General features: G+C 44.0%; 12 protein-coding genes across 17 annotated transcripts; 8 read left to right on the top strand and 4 right to left on the bottom strand.

The window, feature by feature from the left end:
- The first annotated feature begins 29 nt into the window (after positions 1–29).
- Srp19 (signal recognition particle 19) lies at positions 30–743 on the top strand. Its single transcript, XM_002046842.4, has 2 exons — positions 30–199; positions 257–743. The coding sequence occupies exons 1-2, from the start codon at positions 135–137 to the stop codon at positions 666–668; spliced, it is 477 nt and encodes a 158-aa protein (XP_002046878.1). The 5' UTR covers positions 30–134; the 3' UTR covers positions 669–743.
- A 194-nt stretch (positions 744–937) lies between these two features.
- Positions 938–2,486, top strand: LOC6623271 (uncharacterized). Its single transcript, XM_002046841.4, has one exon. It carries the CDS (start codon positions 1,095–1,097, stop codon positions 2,328–2,330), a length of 1,236 nt encoding a protein of 411 aa, XP_002046877.1. The 5' UTR covers positions 938–1,094; the 3' UTR covers positions 2,331–2,486.
- Positions 2,487–2,943: 457 nt separating this feature from the next.
- Cln7 (CLN7/MFS domain-containing 8) lies at positions 2,944–6,402 on the top strand. Of its 3 annotated transcripts, none has more exons than XM_032434529.2 (5): positions 2,944–3,084; positions 4,437–4,691; positions 4,752–5,407; positions 5,461–6,057; positions 6,113–6,402. In XM_032434529.2, the coding sequence occupies exons 2-5, from the start codon at positions 4,500–4,502 to the stop codon at positions 6,288–6,290; spliced, it is 1,623 nt and encodes a 540-aa protein (XP_032290420.1). In that variant the 5' UTR covers positions 2,944–3,084; positions 4,437–4,499; the 3' UTR covers positions 6,291–6,402. The 3 variants fall into 3 exon arrangements, with proteins under 3 accessions (XP_032290420.1, XP_015030844.1, XP_002046876.1); XM_015175358.3 differs by having other exon boundaries at positions 3,042–3,084; positions 4,756–5,407; XM_002046840.4 differs by lacking the exon at positions 2,944–3,084 and having other exon boundaries at positions 4,343–4,691.
- lark (RNA-binding protein lark) lies at positions 6,371–8,985 on the bottom strand. Its single transcript, XM_015176163.3, has 4 exons — positions 8,829–8,985; positions 7,677–8,543; positions 7,148–7,386; positions 6,371–7,074 (listed from the first exon to the last, which is right to left on the bottom strand). The coding sequence occupies exons 2-4, from the start codon at positions 8,370–8,372 to the stop codon at positions 6,957–6,959; spliced, it is 1,053 nt and encodes a 350-aa protein (XP_015031649.1). The 5' UTR covers positions 8,373–8,543; positions 8,829–8,985; the 3' UTR covers positions 6,371–6,956.
- Positions 8,986–9,273: 288 nt separating this feature from the next.
- eco (Establishment of cohesion) lies at positions 9,274–12,230 on the top strand. The gene is made up of 2 exons (XM_002046839.4): positions 9,274–11,719; positions 11,786–12,230. The coding sequence occupies exons 1-2, from the start codon at positions 9,372–9,374 to the stop codon at positions 11,988–11,990; spliced, it is 2,553 nt and encodes an 850-aa protein (XP_002046875.1). The 5' UTR covers positions 9,274–9,371; the 3' UTR covers positions 11,991–12,230.
- A 529-nt stretch (positions 12,231–12,759) lies between these two features.
- On the top strand, positions 12,760–13,283 carry wrm1 (wurmchen 1). Its single transcript, XM_032434530.2, has 2 exons — positions 12,760–13,053; positions 13,110–13,283. The coding sequence occupies exons 1-2, from the start codon at positions 12,760–12,762 to the stop codon at positions 13,281–13,283; spliced, it is 468 nt and encodes a 155-aa protein (XP_032290421.1).
- Positions 13,284–13,286: 3 nt separating this feature from the next.
- wrm2 (wurmchen 2) lies at positions 13,287–13,847 on the top strand. Its single transcript, XM_070208018.1, has one exon. It carries the CDS (start codon positions 13,287–13,289, stop codon positions 13,458–13,460), a length of 174 nt encoding a protein of 57 aa, XP_070064119.1. The 3' UTR covers positions 13,461–13,847.
- On the bottom strand, positions 13,616–15,750 carry LOC6623878 (kelch-like protein 40). Of its 2 annotated transcripts, XM_070208013.1 has the most exons (5): positions 15,546–15,750; positions 15,434–15,457; positions 15,164–15,283; positions 14,765–15,101; positions 13,616–14,711 (listed from the first exon to the last, which is right to left on the bottom strand). In XM_070208013.1, the coding sequence occupies exons 1-5, from the start codon at positions 15,578–15,580 to the stop codon at positions 14,103–14,105; spliced, it is 1,125 nt and encodes a 374-aa protein (XP_070064114.1). In that variant the 5' UTR covers positions 15,581–15,750; the 3' UTR covers positions 13,616–14,102. The 2 variants fall into 2 exon arrangements, with proteins under 2 accessions (XP_070064114.1, XP_002046873.2); XM_002046837.4 differs by lacking the exon at positions 15,434–15,457 and having other exon boundaries at positions 15,546–15,742.
- A 41-nt stretch (positions 15,751–15,791) lies between these two features.
- LOC6624077 (thioredoxin domain-containing protein 11) lies at positions 15,792–18,090 on the top strand. Its single transcript, XM_002046836.4, has one exon. The coding sequence runs from the start codon at positions 15,792–15,794 to the stop codon at positions 17,892–17,894; it is 2,103 nt and encodes a 700-aa protein (XP_002046872.1). The 3' UTR covers positions 17,895–18,090.
- A 136-nt stretch (positions 18,091–18,226) lies between these two features.
- On the top strand, positions 18,227–19,581 carry Sbp2 (SECIS-binding protein 2). The gene is made up of 3 exons (XM_002046835.4): positions 18,227–18,932; positions 18,989–19,209; positions 19,270–19,581. The coding sequence occupies exons 1-3, from the start codon at positions 18,268–18,270 to the stop codon at positions 19,494–19,496; spliced, it is 1,113 nt and encodes a 370-aa protein (XP_002046871.2). The 5' UTR covers positions 18,227–18,267; the 3' UTR covers positions 19,497–19,581.
- Positions 19,582–19,595: 14 nt separating this feature from the next.
- Gr66a (Gustatory receptor 66a) lies at positions 19,596–21,560 on the bottom strand. Its single transcript, XM_002046834.4, has 3 exons — positions 21,094–21,560; positions 20,411–21,004; positions 19,596–20,356 (listed from the first exon to the last, which is right to left on the bottom strand). The coding sequence occupies exons 1-3, from the start codon at positions 21,332–21,334 to the stop codon at positions 19,596–19,598; spliced, it is 1,596 nt and encodes a 531-aa protein (XP_002046870.1). The 5' UTR covers positions 21,335–21,560.
- Positions 21,561–21,714: 154 nt separating this feature from the next.
- Positions 21,715–23,625, bottom strand: BI-1 (Bax Inhibitor-1). Of its 3 annotated transcripts, none has more exons than XR_004303564.2 (5): positions 23,383–23,625; positions 22,672–23,125; positions 22,447–22,617; positions 22,239–22,357; positions 21,715–21,963 (listed from the first exon to the last, which is right to left on the bottom strand). XR_004303564.2 is itself a non-coding variant. In XM_070208017.1 (5 exons), the coding sequence occupies exons 2-5, from the start codon at positions 23,448–23,450 to the stop codon at positions 21,922–21,924; spliced, it is 735 nt and encodes a 244-aa protein (XP_070064118.1). In that variant the 5' UTR covers positions 23,451–23,495; positions 23,573–23,591; the 3' UTR covers positions 21,715–21,921. The 3 variants fall into 3 exon arrangements, 2 of the variants coding, with proteins under 2 accessions (XP_070064118.1, XP_015031190.1); XM_070208017.1 differs by lacking the exon at positions 22,239–22,357 and having other exon boundaries at positions 23,383–23,495; positions 23,573–23,591; XM_015175704.3 differs by lacking the exon at positions 22,239–22,357 and having other exon boundaries at positions 23,383–23,623.
- Positions 23,626–23,791: the final 166 nt, after the last annotated feature.

Here is a 23,791-nt window from a genome sequence, read left to right as displayed (position 1 = left end):
AACCGCAACTCTGCAAATCGGAATAGTATCGATAACGATTCGTTAAATAGTTCAGCAAGGTGCCTGCGTGGAAATTAAGTAAATAAACTTTGTAATCTTTTAACGCTTTGTTTGTCAGAAGACACATTAGAATAATGGCAGCATCACCGCCAGTGCGTATGAATTGGCATCCGAATATGAAGCATACCGAAGTGGAGCGGTAATAAAGCAATACACAAACAGCGACGACAATTACACCTGCAGCTTTGTTTTCCAGATGGATTTGCATTTATCCAGCCTATATTAACAGCAAAAAGACTCGCCAGGAAGGCCGACGACTTCCCAAAGAGAATTGCGTTGAAAACCCCACCTATGTTGAAATTCGTGATGTGCTCTCAGTGTCCAATGTACAATTTGTTGTGGAAAACAAACAGTACTGCCGCGAAAAGAGCAGGGAGCTGCAGTTCCGGGGTCGGGTGCGCGTGCAACTACGCAACGCGGACGGCACATTGTGCAATAGCGAGTTCTCGACGCGTGAGTCGATCATGAGGCATGTAGCCGGTAAAATACCGCAACTGAAAACACGACAGAACAAAACAAATGACCCTCAGCCGCAGCCACAGTCGAGCGGGGCTGGAGCTGGTGGTGGTGGCGGCGGTGGCAAAAAGGGCAAGGGAAAACGTCGATGAATCTGCGAACATTTCTTTTTGAAATCTGTTTAGTTGATTTTTGTAATAAATTGTATACATTTTGCGCTAGCAAAACATCTCTTGTATGAAGTTCAAGTGCAAGAATTCGGCCTTGGTCGAATATAAGAATATTATATTTAGTACGAATGTCTAAGCTGACCCTAAAACCAAAGCAGTTGAAATACGTACATTAATAACCATTGCATATGTGCTCAATTAAAAATGTCTCAAGATCACACGGTGTCAGCGAAAATTCCGGCGAACAGTAAAGCAAAACAAATCAAAATTCGACTGACAGTCACGAAGCGGCAGCAACGAAAAACTAAAATAACGTCTACGATTTCACCCAGTCAGCGTATATAACCCACAGAGCATCGCCAATGCACTGCCAAAACCCTATTGGAAAGACGCTAAGGCGGTGCACACATGATGATACGGTCTAAACATAATAACACTTTCTACATCAGCCCCATTGTCATCACGGTATTGGTGGTGATAGCTCAAGTATCCAATTCCGAAGGTGTGCCAACGTCTAATTCGACAGCTGCTCCGTCGACTTCAACATCGCGCTATGACAATCCACTGGTCGAGCATAAGCACGAACGTAACTGCAAGGCGCTCTGCGAGCACTGCGGTTGCCTTGGATTCTATTGTGGCGAGGAGTGCATCTGCGAGTGCAACGACGAGAACTCGGACACGGAATGTATCCACACCATGCAGGTGAATGCGCGCACGTTGGAATCGCCCTTTGAGATTCTCATCCAGGGACCAAGTAGCAATCGATTTGTACGCAATGCCCAACAGTTCGAGCAGAAGCGCGAGCTTGTGACGAGAAGTGCTGTGGACGGCAAGACAACACGTAATCGTCGTTCCACCATTATCATCTACAAGCCATCGTCGGCAGGCGTGAAAGGCGCAGCTTTGTCACTGAACGCATTGGAAACATCATCCATTAAAGCAAAGAAATCGGATCTTGCACGCCACAAGCGTTCCGTGGACCACCTGGAGTGGTTTAACGATTTCGCCAGCTCCTTGGTGCGTCCATCTCCACTGGGCACGCGGGGCCAGAAGCAGCGTGAGGAAAAAGCTGCCTCGTTTAAGCGTCAAGCGGTTACAGAAGGTCCGTTGCCAATGCTTCAGCGGGAACCATGGTTCCTAGAACATACAGCTCCAAGGCTTTATCGTCCCGCTCCACTATTTAGGCGTCAGCATTTTACTGACGACAACCAAACTGCCAGAAAATCAAAGAAAAGTTCCTCGCGCAAAATCAGAATCGATTCTATTGAAGAGGAATCCGAGACGAAAGCGCCAAATTCCAAACCAGATATGCGTTCATTTCGCGAAGCCCTGCAAGTAATGGAGCGTATTCCTCGCGTGCTTCAGGATACGGTTAGCCATTTGTCCGCCGACGACAACAGTGGCGATGTCTTCAGCTTGAACATTATGAACGATGTGCTGCCCAAGAAAATTCCGCGCAAGGAGCGTGTGCCTCGGCGGCTCAGGCAGAGAACTCGGGATAACGACGCCGACCCAACGCCCGTTGCGACAACTAGGGCACCCGTTGCTGTGCCACCAGCACCGCTGGTGCCCCTGGCACCTCGCGGTCTCTTATTCCCCTGGCTGCGGCAGCAACGTTTGAGGCGTTTGCGTGGACAACAATAGATGTAAATTTCGGTAGTCCCATTTATGTCTGTTTTCTATTTTTAAGGATTCTCGAACGGCTGTGCATTGTCTGGAAGACTATTTATAATTTCCGTTATCCTTTTTGAAGGAATGCCGTATATTTTATTTGAAAATAAAACTTTCTAATGTCTTTGAGTGCTGGGACTTGAATTTTGTTAAATAGAAAAATGGATACTTGTGCAAATAATTGTTGAAAACCTGCGGACAATCAGCAGGGCAGTGTTGTCAATTCAGCTATTAACTAGCTAAGTGTGGCCATATACGGATGGCAGTGTTGTCAATTCAGCTATTTTCTAGCTTTGTGTGGCTATTAACAGTTGCCATCAGCTGGAAACGATAGAAATTACAATGGCGACTTTTAACAACCCTGTTAATCGCCAAGTTGTGCTTAGAAAGTGTATTCAGCTATTTTTAACATTGGATTCAGCAACTTTGTAAGCGGCAGCTGGCAACGCTGATATTAAGCTTCTTTTGGGTCAGTGCGATTGTAGAAAGTGTAAGTGATGCATGCTTTGAGGCTGCGACCCAGAAACGAGCCTTAACTAATTGAAATGCATACTTATGGGGATTGCAGTTAATCAATACAAGCGGAAGAGCATTAAAGAGAGCGACGATGTCTCGGTCAAACGTTGGCAACAGACGCCAACGGTTTCCAGTTGTGTGGATCAGTTGTGCCGAGCAGTGCGTCTTCAGTTGTTGCTCTACGCAGTACACTTAAACAGCTTTTCAACAGGTAGTTAACAATTTCTTAAAAAGTGGTAGAAAGAGAAATTTCACTAAATCAAAGCAGACGCAAAGAGAGCGAAATATCTCAACATTACAATCAATGTATTCGTAGTGTTACAAAGTGCAACTAAATAAAACAAAGTAAAAAAAAAATCAGCCACATAGCTGTATCATGCAGTTCCCCTTCGCCCCGCTGCTTGTTTGCTGCTGTGCAGACGATGACAATAAGTATCTGTGTGAATTCAAGCGTGTTGCGTGTGTGTATGTGTGTGTGTATGCATTAACAAAAATAAAAACAAAGAAGTAAATACAAATGTACGCATACTATATGCAAACGCAACCAAATGAAACAAGCAAAGATATTATCAGAGCTGTGTGTCGCATAAGTAAATATATATACAAAATTTGAGAGCTCGTTGAACCGAAATACGCTCAGTTCGACTTCAAGCACTGAACCATCATATTAATAGACCGCACTGGAGCACATCTACCCCCAAAAAAGCCAATTGAAATTTGTTGGTCAATTGAAATCTGGAATCAATGAATGATTCAACAAGTATTGACAAATGCATATATAAGTATATAAAAGGGGAAAATGACTAATACCCTAGGAAATTGACGTACTTTTTGTCTCTATACCAACTATTTACACAAATTATTTGCATTTACAAACTGATCTCCGAAACCCCAATCGAATTGTTGTACATTCAGAATTGCATTGCGTAAAATGTAGAATCATGTAATAAAATGCCAAAGCCCCCGTTTGCAACAAAACATGCTAAAGTATCTCGCGTGGCAGAGCGATAAAAGATAACAAATACAGCGATATGTGACTAAACTAGCACACATATAGCGCATACATAGATACGCACATGCATACAGCCGTTTGTATTAACGAGTTGGCAACGATAAGCACCGTTAATTTGTTTGATGATAAAAAACAACAAAAGAAAACAGCTGAGAAATCGGCATTTGTTTATCATCTGATGGACAGGAATAGAGTTTGTTGCGTCTCTGCTGCTAAATACCCTGTAATTGTTACCCAAAGCGAAACCTATGACATAACTTGTTTTAATTACTTGCAATAAATTTTGCCACAAGCCAATTTTAATAATTAGCCAAACGTGCGTTAAAACCATAAAATTTCGCTGCTCTATAAATTGACCACCTGCTTATGTAGATAAGCCCAAGGCCAAGCAAGCCAGATACAATTTGTTTTTTTCTATTAGAATACTATACATACACATATATCCAAATATATATGTATATATATTTATATACATATACATACACGCACTTTACTCATATATCTTACCTCCACTTATCATGGACACCACAAAATCTCTTGACTATTCACAGCATGAACCAGCGACGGTAACGCTAAGGAAATACAAATACTTCAATTGCGTCCACAGGCTTATCATGGAGTCCTGGCGCAAGATTCGCGCACGCTTGGAAATCAAACAGATGCCCGCAGAGCTAGACGATGATCTGGAAACTTTGGAGGATTATACGCAGCGCTGGCGATCCGTGCGCATCATTTACTTTACGATGTTCCTCATGGCGCTGGGCTTTAGCATCATATTAACCGGCATTTGGCCATTCCTAAGCGAGGTGCGTACTAAGTCCAAATTCCATGTCCGCACACAAACACTTACGCAAGCATCCCTATAGCTAGATCCCAGTGCGGGCAAAGAGTTTATGGGCATGATTGTGGCAGCCAATCCATTAGGCCAAATGATCTTCAGTCCCATCTTTGGTTGGTGGGGAAACAAGCTGGGCACCATACGGCTACCGCTGTTGCTCTCGCTGGCGCTCTTCACCTTGGCCAGCGCATTGTATTCGTCGCTGGAACTTGTGGACAATGTCAAGTACTGGATGCTGGCCTCGCGATTCCTCATCGGCGTCAGCTCGGCCAACATTGCACTCTGCCGCTCCTATTTGTCGGCGGCTACGCGTCTAAGCGAGCGCACACACGCCGTCTCCATGGTATCTCTTGCCCAGGTGCTGGGTTTCATCATTGGTCCCGGGCTGCAGGCGTTGGTAACGCCACTTGGTCGGAGCGGTCATGTTTGGTTTTGGGGCACTATGCACGTGAACATGTACACCGCCTCCGGCTGGATAAACGTGCTCATGAGCATGGGTAACTTTGTAATGTTTCTGCCGGGCATATTCAAGGAACACAAAATAGCCGCACGTGAGATTATGGTAATGCAAGGCGGCACCTCGGAGCGTGACACCTGGAAGGCAATCAAACCGAATTACTATTCCGCCTGGACGCTAATTGTGGCCTTCTTTGTGCTGGTTTTCAACTTTGTGCTGCTGGAGACGTAAGTTTGAACACAGTTCAAGTTATTGCCTAATGTCAGTTGCCTATTTTCAGCTTGGGTACATCGCTAACCATGGATATGTTTGCCTGGACCAATGACGAAGCACTCTACTATATGGGCATATTTATGGCCACAGCAGCCATAATATCTCTGGTCACTTTTGTGCTTATTGAACCGCTGTGCAAGCTTTTTGCTGAGCGCTTTGTGCTCATCTGGGGCGGCTTTTCTTTGATGGTGGTGGGTCGTCTGCTTTACATACCCTGGGGACCGGATCCGCCCAAGCTGGCGGTGGCCTTCAACGCTAGCGCCAATCTTACTATCGATAATCCCATCTATTTGGGTTGTCCACCTACTCAAGATTGGTGTCCTCAACTGCCAGCGCTTACATTGACACAGTTCATTATTGGATTCGCACTAACGTCAGTGGGTTATCCCATTGGCGTTACTCTGATACAGACAATATTCTCCAAAGTGCTTGGACCACGCCCGCAAGGCGTCTGGATGGGCATGATGACCGGCGCGGGCTGCTTATCCCGTGTCATGGGTCCCGTATTCGTTGGCTCGATTTACACACGCCTCGGCACCTATTGGACATTCGGTTTTACATCGATTATGATGCTGATTTCTATGATCTGGCTGCTGTGCAGCAAGTAAGTACCTGACTAACTGGATCCATATTACATTCTAATCCTGACCTTTTTTCAGTCGCGTACTTATCCCACCAACATTCGAGAAACCGGCTGTTCCGCTGCAGGAACTGCACACGTCGCCGAAACACATCACGAATGATCCCGACGACGCAAACGCGCCCATCACTGAAGAATCTGATGAGCTGCTGGCGACTTCCAAGGTGATACGCATTATACCCTCATCCAAGGCGTAGTGTCGTCGTCGATTTTAATACTTTTCTAATATGACTGCCCCTAAGCTACACAACATTCACTATGAATTTCTAGACAATAGTTTCACACATACAAATATATTTTTGATAGTAACTTTATGATGCACTTTTTATGTTGTCTTCACATGGTTATATTTTTGTTTCTTTTTTCACGATCGCACAAACATATATTGGTGCTGAAGTTTATTGGTTTATTCTAATCACACAAATCCAATAGTTTGTAGTTATTTACGCTTAAGAATGAACTTCTTTGATGAAATAATGAAACATATAATGCTGGTAATATTTGTTACCTGCCACATTATTGTTGTCGTCATTATCAGTCAGTGCTACATAATTATGATAGGTATGATAGGGATGCCTAGATGGACGATGATGATGATTATTATTTTGTTTTTGCGTTTGTTATTGCTCTGTTTGATTACGCGTACGGGATTACCATGGCGGTGGTATCCACATATGTAAGAACGGCAACTGCTGCAGTTGAGGATAATGATGCGTCGGCGACCAGCAGAGTAGCCAACATGATGCACCGTTAAAAGCGTTAAAGTTGTATATGGGTATTAATGGTGGCGCAGTTGCTGCAAATGCACCGCCCAAAGCAGCTGCTGCTGTCACTCAGCTGCTGCCGTTATAATAAAACTCATCTCAGTAGGGCGCATAGCGGCGACCTGGCGGTGAAGGACCGCGCATGCCGCGCGACGAAATCATACGCTCGTCAAAAGAGTCACGACTGAAGTCCTCATAGCCATGCGGCGTTGGTGAGCTGATTGATGATTAGAAAGCAAAATATTAAAACATAAAATAATCAGGGGTAAAGATGTTTGGTATCTTCTCACCCATAACGACTCATGCCGTTGCTGCTGCGTGGCGGCGGTGGTGAACGCCGACTAAACATGGTGTCATAGCCACGGGAGACACTGCAGGAACGCAGACTGCCGCTCAGCGGTGGGGGCAGGGGCATTGGTTCACGACGGGAAATCGGCGGCGGTGGGAAGTCACGCATGCGTGATGACTGATAGCGACGCTCGTACAGATCGCGTGAATCCTCGAAACGGCGGTCATAGTAATCGTAATCCTATAGTTTTAAAATCCAAGACAGTTAGTTTGTTTAGCGTAAATTGTTTTGGGTACATTGAAGTTTATATGTTGATGCATTTAAGATATTCGCGGCGAGTCGATTTGAAGATTAACTGCTGAAAACCTCGAACAATCAGATTGCTGGAGACATTGAATTATGAAATCAAGCAATTGATTATTTTTGAAATATCTTCGAGAAATAACGTTTGAATTTTTGGGGTTTTGAGCAGTAGAATCTCTTAAACGACCTGTCGGGAGTAGCCAAATTGGTTGTTTGTCTGCATTTACCCTAAAGCCGTCCATTATGCGATCACGCAGGAATGGCGGCGGTGGCGGTGGCGGAGGATACGGATCACGACTGTACATGCGATCTCTGTAGCCGCCGGCGCTCAGCGGTGGTGGTGGCTCACGTCCACCAGTGCCTGTCCAACGCGGACATTCTTTCGACCAATGACCGGAACGGCCGCAACGATAACACTGCTCCGGATCGCCCATGCCCGGCTTGGGGCGTACCCGGCTAGTGGATACCTGAACCTTGAGCGGCTGGCCATCGACAACGCGACCGTTCAACTCCTTGATAGCATCCTGGACATCACCGACACAATCCAAATGCACGAACCCATAGTTGCGCACAATGTCGCATTCGACGACGGTGCCGTATTTCTGAAATAGTTCGCGCACCTCCGGCGCACGCGTTTTGTCGGTTAGATTTCCAACGAAGATTTTCGTTGTCGGCGTATTGGGGGCGCGTCGGCTTTTGGCGGCCTCCACCTTGATGGCGTTATCGTTCAGCACGTAACCGTTCAAGTTCTGTATGGCATCGCGACCCTGCTGTTCGGTTTCCATGTGCACAAAGCCATAATTCTTCACCACATCGCATTCGACTACAGTACCGTATTTCTCGAAAAGCGCACGCAATTCGGTTGCTTGCGTCTTCTCATCGAGATTACCGATGAACAACTTGAACGTGCCGGCTCCGGGCATCACGGCGACGGTTTCGGCTGCGGCGTCGTCCACGGTTCTTGCGTTTATTCAATTTCTTGGGAAGCTTGAGCGTTAGCGTACGCGATTTGTATTCTTTTTGTTTGTTTACGCGTTATTGACGTGGGTGCAGCGCAGCTTGAGAACGACGACAACGGCGGCGGCGACCGCGACCTCAAAGTGAAAGAAGAAGAAGCAATGCAATTTTTCATTTTGATTTGTACTGAGGCAGGGTGCAAGCAATTCGATACAAATTAAGGAACAAAGAAAGGTCACAACGCGTCCATTAAACTTAGAATCAGACACATGCACAACCCGTGAAAAACCATAATTTCCACACAATATACAAGATGGCGGCGACAGCGACGGCGGCAAGGCGAACCCGTGGTAGTAGTATATGGCAGTGGCAAAACGACGGGTTCAATTGTAAATATGTTTACATTTATAAAGACTTCTTACCTGTGCACTTTTAAAACCAAATAAAATATTGCTTGAATCTACTTTTTGTTTTTTCTTTTCAGCAGCTCACAGAAAACTCACTTTTTCACAACTTTTCGGCACAATGACTTTTAGGTATATGTGCTAGAGGTGACAAAAAAATCATCGATGACAGAGAACTATCACTATCAATGTCACTATCGAAGAGATAAAAATGCAAGCCTGAGTGCCGATAGACTATCGACACAGTCGTGCATGCGTGATTATTTCGATACTTTTTTTATTTTCATATTTTTTTACATCAAATAAACGAATGGTTTAAGTTGTTGTTATCCATAAATTAAGCAAGCATATTTAACAAACGGCATTCGATGATAGTATGCTGATCAACTGGATTTTTATAAGCAAGCATCATGCATAATCGGATATGCAAAAATAAAATCAAACATCGATATCACCTATTTTAGGGCTCCACCATTTCTGTTAGCATGCAACACTGGCAATGTGAATTAGCGCTCTTATTAAAAAAGCGGGAAATATAGTTGTAATTAAACTGGCGTAATAATGGAAACTCCTACGGGACGTGGTGCACGGCCGATACGCACCCCTACACCGCGCCTCTCGGAACGCAAGAAGCAATTGTTTCACAGCCGCAGCTCCATGTTGGACCAAATAGATGACGACTGTGACGTCGAGGACCCTTTGTTGGGTATAGCACCACTAAAGCCAAGGCGCCAAAGTTTGTCCATTAAAGCAACCGTAAAGCCATCTAATGTTCGTAATCTGTTCGACAGCATTGCTGATGGAGATGTCCACAGCTTGCGATTGCGCGCCAGCACCAGCAGCTCACCGGAGACTAATAAGGAAAATAAAACCGCTCAGAAGACAAGTGGCCCTGGCCTATCGCTGGGCACGGAGGAGCAGTTGCCACATTTGTTTACCAAAACCATGCGTATAAATAGCAATAGCAGTACCAGCCAAAGCCACAACTCTAGTCCGCGCACGCCGAAATCACGAGAACAATTCGATGATATCAGCACGGACATGGATGACTCGCCCACTGACCAAGACCGCAGAGCAGTTAAAAGAGCGCACAATATGTCGGATATAATAACAAATAATTCCTCACCCGAATCCGGATCAACGTCACCGCAGAGCAAGGTGCGCAGGACGCACAAGGAGTGCATATCAACGATGGCCTTTTATTCACATTCTGCCAAATCGAATATTGCTTTGCGAAGGTCAGGTCCAAACCCTTCGAGAGGAGCACTTCAGCAGCAACAACGCGTCGGAAAGGCAAAAGTTACTTCGCCCAGCTCTCGTCATAGGTTGGGTATTAATAAGGGCGTTCGTCACAATATACGCAAGCCCCAGCGAACTGCTGGGTCCGTCAATTTGGATGATATTTTAGGCTCTTTGCGAAATGAAAAGTTACGCCGGCTGATTACCACGGGGCGTGAGGATCGCGCAAAGGTAGAGGAGGTCCACCAAATACTTCGCAGTGCCAAAGATCCCATTCAGATGGCTAAGCCCCTTCGCGGTTTGGCTCTTGATGACGCCAACAACAACAACAATAACAACAACAAGAGTCCCTCAGCACTATCCCTATCTCCCACAACACTCGACTTTTCCGATCTAAGCGACGAAGAAGAAGACCGTGCAACAAAAGACCCATCCTCTGCAATGGAGCTGGAACCGGTCATACCATTGATACGCCATACTAATGATACATCCCCAAAGACTGACCCGCCCACCAATCGGAAGTTCTTTAAATCGGGCCGACGTAGTAGCACCTGTATGGAAGTGCGCATCACGGACAATATACGGGCTAGTGTTAGTCAGGGAAAGATCTCATTGGTAGAGGCACCACCTAAAAAGCACCGGCAAGTGCGTGTCAAATCGTCGACAATATTTTCCGCGGAACAGGCAACCGTGGATGCGATACTACGTAATCTAGATGATACCATTGTGGATGAAATTGTTGAATCGGAAGCGCCTAAGACAGAGGAGCCTGTACTGCTGTCAGATCCTTATGAAAAGTACCGCCAACAAATACCATACCAGACTGACGATCCGGCCGTTATCGAACAGCAGGCCGTGTTGCTTGAGTTTCTCATAAGCAATAACATATGCACAGATAAAAACTTTGAAATATTTATAGCAGATCCAGATAACCACAAGGAAGAAGCCACAAGCATTGTAGATAATCTGTACATGGTAGTCTATGCGGAGCAGCAAGCACTGGCAAAATCTGATGGCGCAAACGCAATTGCATCGGAAGTACCTGAGAACGACATTGCGCAAACGCTCAAGGAACCAGTTGACAACTCGGTTACTAATGCAGCGCCCATTGAGCCGCAAGTCAAATTGTTTCCCATTTTCACACAACGCCTGCAGCCGATGCAACAAATGTCGTCGCGCCGCAAGTTGGATGCCTCGGCACGCTTAATGGCTGCTGCTACTGGTTCCAATCAGTATCAAATCGATGCCGGCCAAAAGGCCTTTGGAGCCCGGCAGTGTCAGCAGTGTGGATTAGTTTATACCGTCCATGAGCCAGAGGAGGAGCAGCTGCATCGAGAATATCATGATTCTGTACATGTGCTGCGTTTTAAGGGCTGGATAGACGAAGACATTGTGGCCGTGTGTCCGGACTGGGCGGCAGATGGGCGGATTATACGATTGAATGAACACGCACCAGCTATACGCCTGCAGCGGCTAACAGAGGTGATCAGGATGGTGGACAAGGAACTGGGCTACTCCTCGTACATTATACCAAAAACGTTTGTCGCCTACTTTGCTGTGCGAAAACAGCAAATTGTGGGCCTATGCCTTGTGCAGCCGTTGACGCAGGCGCATCGCTTCATTCAGGTCGATGGGACCGACTACTTCAGCGAGGAGACATTCGAGGCTAGGTTTGTGGTCAATGCAACTCTTTATCTCCGTTCCTTAACAAAAACTTTATTTTATTTCCTCTGCAGCTGCGGCGTGTCTCGGATTTGGGTCTCACCACTGCAACGTCGTAGGGGAATTGCTAGTAAATTACTGCGCGCTGTGCAATCTCACACCATGTTGGGCATTGAAATATCCCGGGATCGCATTGCCTTTAGTACGCCGACAGACGATGGACGTGCTTTGGCGCGTCAATTTACGCAAAATGAGAATTTTCTGACCTATGACCAATAGGAAACCTAGGAAGTTGGCTATTGAATAGCTAACTAGTGAACATTTGTTAAATAACCTTTGCTACAAATCCTTATTTTTTAGTTATTAAGCGTAAAAGATTGTTTTAAACTGAGATTGTGTTACATTTACAGATATGCTCAATTACAGATGGTGTTTCTAATCTATTGTAAATACGTTTTACGAATGCAATAATGGATACTTTTATTTGAATTTGTATAAAAGCGTAATTTTTGATTTTTAGCAAGTTTGAATTTCATCAATTCGTAAAATATTCAAGAGCTGAAAATCTCGCGATATCTATCGATAGTTAATAGATTTCAATATCGATCACAGACAGCCATGTAACTTGAGAATCGATAGTTTAGCTTATTTGTGAGCCAGGCTTTGGGCGTTGTTTTTATTGCAGCAGTCAAGATTTTTATTAATTTTTAATTAGAAACGTATTTGCATTGCTCAAAAGTGGACTTAAAGTGTGTCAAGTCACAATTTCAGTTGCCATAAATTGAGTGCAAATGGTGAGTGCAAGAAAATAAATTATAACTAGCAAAGCAACGCGGCATCTGACCACGCCCAATGTGATTGAATTAAAGTAAAACCACAAGCACACTTTGGGGTTGAATGTAGCATAGCAACGTTTCTTATTGCTTACATCCATTGCAGACAATACAGCGTTGTGTTAGTGTGGAGCAAGTAAAGCGTGTAGCTAATAGAGAAAAAGGCCAGTGACTGCATTGTCAACGGCATCTACAATTACAGCCATAAGTAAATAATGTCCACAATCGAAGACGAGCGCAAAGCGTACATTAATAATCCATATTTCACTGGACCCATCTACGGCAGCTACAAGCCGTTTTATGTGACAATCGCCATTTGCACAGTAGTCCTTGGGTCAATAATTGTATTAAACATTATCTTGGGCTGCTGCTCCAAACACCGAAAGTACTGGCAGGACAGGCATACAGGTAATCGCTGGTTAGTTTCCATTTGGTCTTCAACGCCGCACAAGCAACCACCCCTAGATTTCACTGAGCTAAAGGACGCATCCTACTTCAATCGTTTCCATGTAAGTAGCCAACTCGGCATGCTAAACTTTCACAAAATGACACTTACCATTTGCAGCCCACTACACACCAGCAAGTGTTCCCTGACGACGTCGTCATCTCCGTTGACGATTTAGAGCCCGTACACCAGTCGCATCATCAGCGTCCACCCCGTCCAGAAGGTCGCACACTGCATCAACAACGCCAGCGTGAAGAATACGTTGAGTTGCAAAAGCGTGAAAGCGACATATAAGCCATGGCATTATACATTCTTTATCCAGCTGTTGCTGCTCTGGCGCTCTTTGTTATAGGCGTCATCATTATCATGCTGCGCTATGGGCCGCGTCTGTGCGGGCTACGTCATCATGCTCTGCCCGACGACCATGACTTGAGAGAGAAAACCTACGAGCATGAGATTAGTTATGCCTGATACGTTGCGCCATTTTCATAATTGTCTTTTAATACATAAATGCAGCACATTACCTTTTTATATACGTCCATTTTAACTAACCATAGTTTTAAGTTGCTATTTTGACCATTACTAACTCATAACTGCTGGAGTTGCACATTTTTTTATACATGCAGTACAAAGTGCCTAAAATATTTAGTAAATAATATTTGTCAATCAGCTTTTTTATCATTCCATATCGAAAAACAAAAGTAATGTGCCTTCAACATTGAATCTCATTGATAAAATGTTTGCCGTCCAAGTGTCTTTTAGTACAGTAAGATCGCTCCGTTACAAACTTATACCCTTTTCGTAATTTATGTAAACAGAATGTTAATTAAATTTTTATATGTTCATTTATAAATGAAAGTTATTTAAAACTATGCAAACTCTATACATTTGTATTTAAGCATTTATACGATTTGGACCCAGAAAAATATTTTCAATAAACGATCAATTTTAATTCATAAAAAATATGTGTTTGCTGCAAGTTATCTTGGAAAGCCTTTATGCAAAAGTTTCCATTATGAACATACAAATAGTAATAAGCATATAAATGCATGTGCTTTGAGCATTTAATAACAATTATGATGGAAAATGGCAGGAAAAATATTATATATGCGTTTACTTGTAAGATGTTAATAATCTCATTTTGTGTTCAGCAATGCATATGGAAGATAGTAATTCGTATTTCTTTTCGATAGTTAGTAAATTGGATGTACCTGGTCCAGCACAAAAGTCATACGCTGTCATTGATGTAAATTTGATAGTTTTCAATAAATTGCGTATGTATTCGTCCCTTTTCTCCTGCTCCTTCTCACTGTTCATCTCTTTATCGCTTTGTTCTGTATTTACTTGGTCTAAAGCTACGTCTTTGCCCTTTTCGACATCGTTTTCATTTTCGTCTTTAGTCTCTTTGGCTTGCTCCAGATCTACTTCTTTAAGTGTATCAATTTGCGACCTGGCTTCTGTCGCAGGCTTTATTTTTTTCGTCATCTGGGAGTAATCAGAAACTTCATCGTCGTTATCACTTTCGATGAATGTATTGTCTGGGGATGGTTTTGCAGAACTCTCGACCAAGCCATGTATACTGCAATACCGATCTATCACACTGAAGCGAAGCTTATCGCCTACAATGCCGTTAAAGTCCTCGATAAATTTTAAAAAGATTTCCGAGCTTAGATCAAACACCGCAGCTGCGTTGATGTAAGCCTCCGCGTTCACGCGAAATTTCTACAAAATTCCAAAATTTAGTTGAGATTGATATTGTTTTTCTCAGTACCTACCAATCTTATGTTGGCAATCAGCTCTTCGTCTTCGATCTGGTGGCCATACTCGTACAAATCAATTGTTACATCCGCCTCTAGGCCACTGGCCAAACGGCGCTTGATCACATTTAAACAATTGTTGGTAAAAAAGGATACCATGAACTTTTTGCTCAGATAAATCAATGTTTGTAGTGTCTGCAGATCATACGAATCCAGTCGACGGTTATCGTGCCAGTACAAATATTCAATGAATTTTCTAAAATCATTGCCCGACACATCGTTCAGCACAATGTTGTCGGGAATCTTTGCCTCCTCGAAATCGCCCTCAAACATGCGTTCAAAAACAGGTGAAACACTACAAAAGACATATGTATATCTGATATGGTTTAATATATAGCAAAATAATTCTGTACCCACCTCATGAGCACAAATTTATGACATTTTAATAGAATCTTATTACCATCATTGTCATAGACGACGAAACTGCAATCCGACAAGTGGCCGGTCATCAGCAAATGTTCCATGCGTTCGCGGGGTCTACAAAGGTAACAAGTGTAGTTATTTAAATAAAGAGATTTCAGGTCGGGCACCGTTAAAGCAGTTAATATGAGTATATCGGCTAATTGGACTATAATGTTGATCTCTAAGTTCAACGGAAGGACGAAAATGGGGGCTTGATGGACTTGCCTCTTGGAGCACCGCATTTTGCAGCTGCAATCAATTGTACTTATTATCTACCTCAACATGATAGTAAGGTATATGGTTTTCAAATTATAAAAGTAATTATCAGCTTGCTCACCTGAGATCCTGCCAGTTTGTCGCCGTGTTCTGCATTTTAATAACCAAGTTTAGAAAAGCAAACGCTAGTTGCACAGACAAAAGTGGCGGCGTCAATGCAAATTCACGTATTTAGTGTTGCAAAACGACTAACCAAGAACTGCGAATTTAACAGGATACGGTCACTTTGTTCTATCAGCTGTCTGCTGTTTTCTGTTGCCGTTGTTGAATTCAATATTAAATTAAGCAACCACCTGCTTTTAAAACAATGATTTTATTTGTTTGCATTTGGATCGGTATCGGCCTACTGCCATTAACCCAATCAGAAATCATTGAGTGCCCCACGTACAGCGTACCACAGGTGCGAGCGGAAGTGGAGGGATCCGGCGATATGTCTCTGATGTTTTACTACGTGTCTTGGTCGAGCGATGCCAGACAGGCACGTTTGGTATACGATGGCGTGGCCCATTACTACAAGGAATACGCCTCCTTTGGCGCCATCGATTGTTGGCATCTGCAGTGCAACTGCAGCCGCACACATCGACAACTACCCGGCATGGCGGTTAACGGCGGGTATCCGGACAAATGGCCCACGCTGATGGTGAACTATGGGCGGCAAGTGAAGCTACAGTATCAGGGTGCATGGCATTTTGAGGACTTGACGCGATTCATGAACAATCTAATACAGCCCATCGATCGAGTGCATAGTACGGCAGAGCTGGGCGCCCTATGGAGTATCTCGGACGCCGTTGTCCTGGCGGTGCTGGACTCTGCCGATGGTCCGACATATAGGCGTTTTGTGGCGACGGCAATACAGTGGTTGGAATTCGATCCGGAGCGTAACGTACGCTTTGCGGTCGCTTTTGGCCGTCAAGCTAAGAAAATGCTCAGGGTGGAGGGGCTATCACTGCCGCAACTAGTTGTCATAGATAACCGGCATGGCTTGCATAGTTACAATAAATCGGATGTCTGGCAGCCCATGGAGATCTTGCATTGGGTGCGACCCAAGGTCAATCCTCTGCAAGCCGCTGGCTACGGAACACCCGCGAAGATTGCGATTAAGGCGCGTCACACGCCAGTGCTGGCCATGGCCATACGCATGCATCGGCAACACTCATTATTCACGAGCGATGATCTATTACGTAAGGAGAATGTCGACTGCGACCATTACTGGAAGCAAGAGCTGCAAGACGGCAGCGAAGCGCATAAATGGGCTTTGTTTCAAATTTCGCCAGAGCTGTATGAAGTCCCTAAGCCGCAGGAACAAACGGCCAAGAATTGCTATCGCGCATTTCAGCTCAACAGAGCCACTCTGGCCAATTACTACCACATCAATGGCTTCCTAAATTATTTATGGTCTCAACACACTCACGAAGGCCACTCGGAAGCGGAGGCGCGCCAGCTGTTGGCGCTTCGCACACGTAATCGCTGCTTGGCGCACACCCATGCCCAGCAGGGAACGCCGGCAGGAAAGATTGGCATTGCGAAGCTGGTCGCTAAATACGGTCAGCTAATGTGGATGCACTCGGCGGAGCATCATATACAGAATAGTTCATTGGCCGTAGTGCTCTTCGATGGAAACAAACACCGCGACTTTCTGCATCAAATTGGCATTGATCAGTTCCAACTCAATCATAAAAGAGATGCGTCCACAGTCCAGGTATTCATTGTGGATGCAGCCAAAGAAGCGCTACACGTCATGCCACAGCATCAGACGTTCACCTATCTGGCACTGAAGGAGTTCATGAAGCAGTTTTATGCCAGACAGCTGCCGCGGGTCCAAAGGAACACTATATTGACCACTGTCCCATCCCAGGATGCATCGTATATACAGGTATACAATCGCCAGTTATTGCTGCTGGCACTGCAGCACTCCAATGCAACCAATGTCGTACTCATCCAGCGACCGGATTGTGCACTCTCGGCCGTCATGTCACAGGAGCTGATGCAAGTGGCAGCTATGTTACGCAGTCCCGAACTGAGCTTTATTCGCTTCGATAGCCAAGCAAACGATTTGCCCTGGGAACTCACTATGCCGGCGTCACCAGCGCTACTCGTGTTTCCACAATCTCGACCCACAGAATCTGTGGTGTTTCCCATTGATATTCGCGTGGACACGGCCAATATAATGTCCTTCATATTGGCACAGTTGGAACCAGAGCAGCAGTTGCGCTTAGTTTTGGCCAGCTGCCGGCGGCGGATAAGGCATGCGCGCAGTTGCTTGGACTTTGCCGGGAAACTAGTGCTCCAGCACATCAGCCAATATTTGAAATACTGGGAGATATATGTGAAGGAGCGCGATCAGATCTTGTCACATCTCAAGCAGTTCAATGAGATGCACATTGCCATCGAAAGTAGTATAAAGTTATAGTTTATAAATTTATCTCAATGTGCTAGAATCTTTCTAAAAATTGACCGTTAAACTAGTTAGCATAAAAGTATTGGGTAAGATTTTAGCGGGAGGGAGCTCACTTAACTGATATGTTAAGCCCAAAATAAGTTTAACTAAATATTGTTACCAATAAGTCTAGTATAAGCATTTAGTAAATCATCAACAAGATTAAAGACTTATTCATGTTTTTGTTCCACGCTCAAAATTCAGTATTTTTCAAAACGAGTAAACATATTTCAAATGCATATACATTATGTGTGCCCAGCTGCCTTTAGATCAAAAATACTTTTACTGCAACTATCGATACTGTTTTGAGTGTGGTTGTAGTAAGTGCAGCAAGCAGTTGCTTAAAATGTCACGACATTCGGATAAACTTAATATTATAGATCAAGGTACATATCAAATTCTAAAAAAGGATAATGGAAACTCAACGCCAAAGGTACTACGCAGTGCCAAGTACAAAAATAAGCACAAAAGGGAGCAACAGTGTACTCTCTTGGACTTCCTCGTAGTACCCCGCCAAAAACAGAAACAAATAAACAAACAGAGACGCCCACACCTGGTAGCACGAAAGTGCGTGGCGCTGCAAACCAAGCGCAAGGGAAAGACGCGATTGCATCCCAAACGACGTATAGCGCGGCTGAAGCGCATTATCAGAAAGTATCGCAATTGGAAGCAGCATAGGGACGAGGACAACTATGTGGAACCGCTGCAGCAGTCGCAGGAGCTAATATCTGTCAGTCATGAATCCACAAGCGAAAAAACCCTGCAGCCTCCGCTGTCCGAAAAGCTCCAGAACTTGACCTTAGGCGAGACGGAGAAGTGGAGTAGCCTGTTAGTGGAAAGCTGTCTTTCCGCTCCTGTCCAATTAAAGGAAATTCAGCGCCCGACCTTGAACAACGTGGAGCCAAACACATTAGAAGTAATCACAAATTTGAGGTGCTTGTCCCTAAATGACGTCGTGTCTGGCCAACCAGCATCGTCTGCTCATCAAATACATTCCCGGCGATTTAGAAGGTGCGCATCTGTTAAGTTATCTTGCTCCCTTTGCTAATCAACTATCTGATACACAGCTATTGTGATAATTGTACGACGCCGCGCCTCAAAGATTTGACGACTCAATTGCTCATTGACTTGGAACGCTTCCAGAAGCGTGCCTACGCCCACAATGAGATTAAAGCCCGTGCACATCCGCGACTAGTGGTGGGGTTTCGGGAGTCATTGTCCAGGCTGCGAATAAACAAAGTGAAACTGCTAATCCTGGCCCCCGACTGTGAAATGTGTCCTGCCCCAGGTAAACGTCATTTACTGCACTAAAAATACTGATTCTCATTTTACGTTTACTCCTTGTTAGGCGGTCTGGACGACACGATCGACGAGCTGAAGCTAGTCTGCCAACAGCAAAGGGTGCCCTATTGCTTCTCGCTGATGCGCCGGGAATTGGCCTATGCGCTTCGCAAGCGTGCACAAATCTCGTGTGTGGCCGTTTTGGACTATGATGGTGCCAATGAAACGTATAAGCAACTGCTGCAGGAGCTGGATGTGGCGCGCTATCAGTACAAATGTTTGACTGCAACGTGATCTTTAATGCTTCAAGGATTTAAATATTCAAGTGCCGAAAAGGGTGCCTAGAAATACTTCAATAAACAAATTCAAGCCAAATGTATGCATAGACGAGATTCAATAATTTGAGGGCGTCATCATTGTGGTGGTCACCAGATCGTAAAGTGTCGAGCTCTCGTTCCCAAATTCGGTGGCTGCGCCCACTAATCCAGCCGTGTCATTAAAGCTATTAAAGGATTGTATGGCGTCCTTGGCCTGCTGTGCCGCCAAGTTAAATTGTATGAGTATAATAAGATAGCTGGTAATGCCACCGCTGACACCATACAACGTTTCCATGTCCAGCGTGAAGAAGCCGCAGGCTGAGAAGTCCACCGAATGATTGAGCAACTTCAGCGACAAGTGATTCACAATCTCGTAGAGTAAATTGTCATCAGCCACGACGCCGCACTTATGTAAACTTATGCCAGTGCGCTTGGAGGCCAACGAGGTTTTCCAGCTTAAATAAATCAGATAAATGCACTTTCCCGATGTGTAGACCAGGACAATAACCGTGATAAAGGGATTCTTTGCAGAGCGAAACAACGAGGGTATCGATTGGGCCCGCGTTGCACAATATAGAAAATACAGCTGAGCCGTAAATATCAAGAAACCATAGGCCATAAGCGAAAGAATAGGATAGCTCCATAGCCCATTCATTGCCTTGCCTATCTCGCAGATCTCGTCGTGCACTTGGCACAGATTGTTCAGCTTCTCCTCGACTTTGGTCGCATTGCTTAATTCGCTTTCGTGCGCCATGTTCATCATTGGATTTGGATTGGGCTGGTGCGGCTTGCGAGGCGTTTGAATTGATTCGCCAAAAGAGTTTAGCGAGTGGGCGACTAATTACAACAAATACGATTATTGGTAATAGGACAAACTTAAAGATTACTTACTTGGTGCGACTTTGTTGTTCTTGCCACCAGAGCCTCTCAGTGATCCTATATCAATTCCACCGAGCTCCTTGTACAAATACTCTAGATTACTGTCGTATTGTGGTGGCTGCGTTTCAGAACTGTCTGCCGTATGTGGCTCAGGCGCATCAGCATCTCCAGTTAACCAAGTTTGAAACTTTTCGTGCTCGGTCACAAGATCCTCCAACGTGGCATTTATGGCCTCAAAGCGTTCTTTGAGCGCAAATAGCGAAACTGCAAACCAAATCTTATCCAGAGTATTGATGAAAGTAGGAATTGCCGAGACCATCCATAGAAGTGACAACCACTGCGTATAATCCACCAGCTCAATGTATGTGGTCAGCAAAATGAAAAGCTCGAAAATAATCGTCATAACTAGCATTATACGAATGCGTTTTGCTATACAGCTGTTGTTGACCAGGCACTGCTCCCGGTAGAGCCGTTCATCCACTACGCGAATGCGTTCGTAGAGCTCTCCTAGTTTACCCTGGTTAAAGAGCGCTGTCACCTGATCCGTGGCCATCATAATTAGGCCAATGTAGGTCAAAAACAGGCCAATAACAAATGTCAAGGTACCTGAAGCAAAAGAAGGTTACATTAGCAATAGAAAGTCAACAGTAACAGTATCCAAGTAGAGCACACACTTCTGCCCCCATAATACTCACTCTGTGTTGCCTTGAGTGTGCGATCCTCTTCGCTAAACGAATAAATCAACAAATTATAGAGCCCCACATACAGGGCCAACATGCCTAGCATATAGATCATGCCGTTGCGTGACTTCTCCAGCACATTCTTGTGACGAAACTTGGTCAGGTCCTGCGGCAAAACACCCACCACCTTTGACAGGAAAAACAGCTGCTGGAATTGCAGCAATAATGGCTGCACCATTGGTGTCACCTGGGACATCCTACACGTTGGCCAGAACAAACTCAAATGGTATATAATAGGTCAGCCAAGCATTTGGAGCTGGTTGCCACTTTAACTAATTAAATTGGTTTGTTTGCTTATTAAATTGGTTCACTAATCGATACAATCAACGCAAGCAATCTGAATACATGTGTAAATGGTTGTATAAACCTTTCGCTTAATGGCTGAGCTTATATGAAGGGAGAATAAGTTTATTAAATCATCTTCAATTGTGTATGTATATATCTGTACACAATAAATTTTAAAATGTAAACCCGAAATAAATATTACATATATGCACATAAAATGTACCTTTCCAAGGTATGAGCTATATATAAGTTTTATACAATAGTTTATGGCAATACGAGTTGTTTCTGTAGTCGATTGAATGAATTGAATTTTATTAGATGGTATTTAGGTCGGGATTTGCATGGTTTTCATGTGTACCAAATGTTGTAATTTTTGTACATTCCTTGTTTTACGTGTGAGATATAATATAAAGCCAAAATATAAACACGGCTTATCTTTTGAAATTTAAAATAGTGCCCAACATAATAAATTTGTATTGTAAGAGAAGATCGTCCTCCTTATTGCTTACGCTTGCGACGATCATTTTGTTTTTGCTCCTCCTGAAATTGAGACGAAATATTACAAAATGTTAATGCCTGTTTCCAAGGTTATAAATATAGTTTCACAAATAGCGAACTTAATATGAGCATATCGTTTTAAATAAATTTTTCGTAAACCTGGAAATGAATATACTTCCAACAAAAAATAAGAAGAGAAAGGCCCGTCTCGAAAGAGTATAACTTTATAATGAATATTGTCTAATTGAAGACTTTTGTGAAAGTATACTTATTGCCTTGTTTGTACGAAAAATAGGTATACGTTTAAAACGGCATACCGTTACGATTAAATTTGCATTAAAGATATTGATTGCTATAAGTGGTCAGTTCAAGGTTATTCATTGTTTGATTGGCTGTTTAACTGATTTGCGAACTATCATACCATAAAGCTCTTGAGCTGTAAGATAGGGCACAACATTGAGCACAAATCAAGAATACTAGAGCAGCCTTAACTGGTAACAACTAAATTGAGTTTTATGAACACACCTTTTGGGTCAAAATAATCAACAAACGGCGGAACATGCTCAAAACATCAAAGAAAAGGTCCAATGCATGTTGGACCACATCGCGGTTGCCCATGCGACACTTATCCACAATATTCTGGGTGTCGTACACAATAAAGGCGGCCATAACAAAGACGCCAACGTACAATTGAGTCTAAAAGCAGAAAGGGTTAGCTATTGGATAATTATTATACTTGTGGTTACTTACAATTTGGACAAAGTACGATTTAAAGATCATGTTGAAGAGACTGAGCAAAGCCATGCAGTTTATGACGCTAACCAACATGCCGCCCAGATACAAATACTTGCCCTGTTCGGCAAGCAAAGCGGCTAACGACAATGAACCAAAGGTGACAAAGGTCCCGGTGAGCGCAGTTAGTATAATTGCCGGATTGATGCTGCATATGTAGTCCAATAGGGGGCCCAGTGTTTGTCCCGAACAAAAGCCAAACGCATATAGCATTCCCAAGCGTGTGTAGTAGTTCTTGCCATCGTCCTTATAAAAGTGCAGACCCAGGACCAGCACCAGTGAAGCAATAGCCGCTAGTATACCCAAATCAAAAGTTCCGCGCATCTGAAGTAAGGCTCCTACTGCGGAAGCTGCGGTGGTGCTAGCCAGCACCATATACACCTTGGAGAGGTGCTGACGGATGAAGGGCTCACTGCAAAGGCATAAGGAAGTGGTATTAGTCAATTTTGTACGTGTACGTGTACATTGCTTTCAAGGACTATTGATTTAGTGCGACCTGTTGATGTGGTCTAATACCAAAACAACACGTCATCCAAACCGTGACGCAAGGCTAGCGCCAATTACGCTTGCCAGGTAGCTTTTCTTTAAGCATTGTACACGGACTTTTGTACCGGGCACACGCATTTGGTTCACCTGCACCCGTGACCCAAAGTTTATATGAATACTCACTAGCGCTCGCCGATGCCGTTCATAAAACGTTGGAAACGGTCGTGAATAAACTGTGCTGTATCCGCCATTCTGTATCCTTGCTTTCCACTTGACGACTAGCTTTTAAACTTTTTCTTTTTAATCGAACGGAGGAGTTATAAATGTGAACTGAAACTGTGCAGGCTTGATAATCAGAGTGACTGATTTTTACCTCGTATACTACGTTGATCTTTTCGTTTCTGTATTTCACTTGTCTTTATGTATATTGCACTTTAGTGTTGACTAACGTTACGTTGCGCGAAGCTTCCAGATGATAGGGTAACCATTTCTTATGCAAAAAAACTTATGGCCACTCTGAAGTTAAGCAACATTGCCATATTTATCGGCGCGATTTTTTAAAAATACCAATCAAGAAAATTAAATTCTAATC

Source organism: Drosophila virilis, chromosome 3 (assembly GCF_030788295.1).
Source record: "Drosophila virilis strain 15010-1051.87 chromosome 3, Dvir_AGI_RSII-ME, whole genome shotgun sequence".
NCBI lineage: Eukaryota > Metazoa > Arthropoda > Insecta > Diptera > Drosophilidae > Drosophila > Drosophila virilis.
Note: the sequence above shows the minus strand (reverse complement) of the source record. Positions and strands in the feature narration are given on the sequence as shown.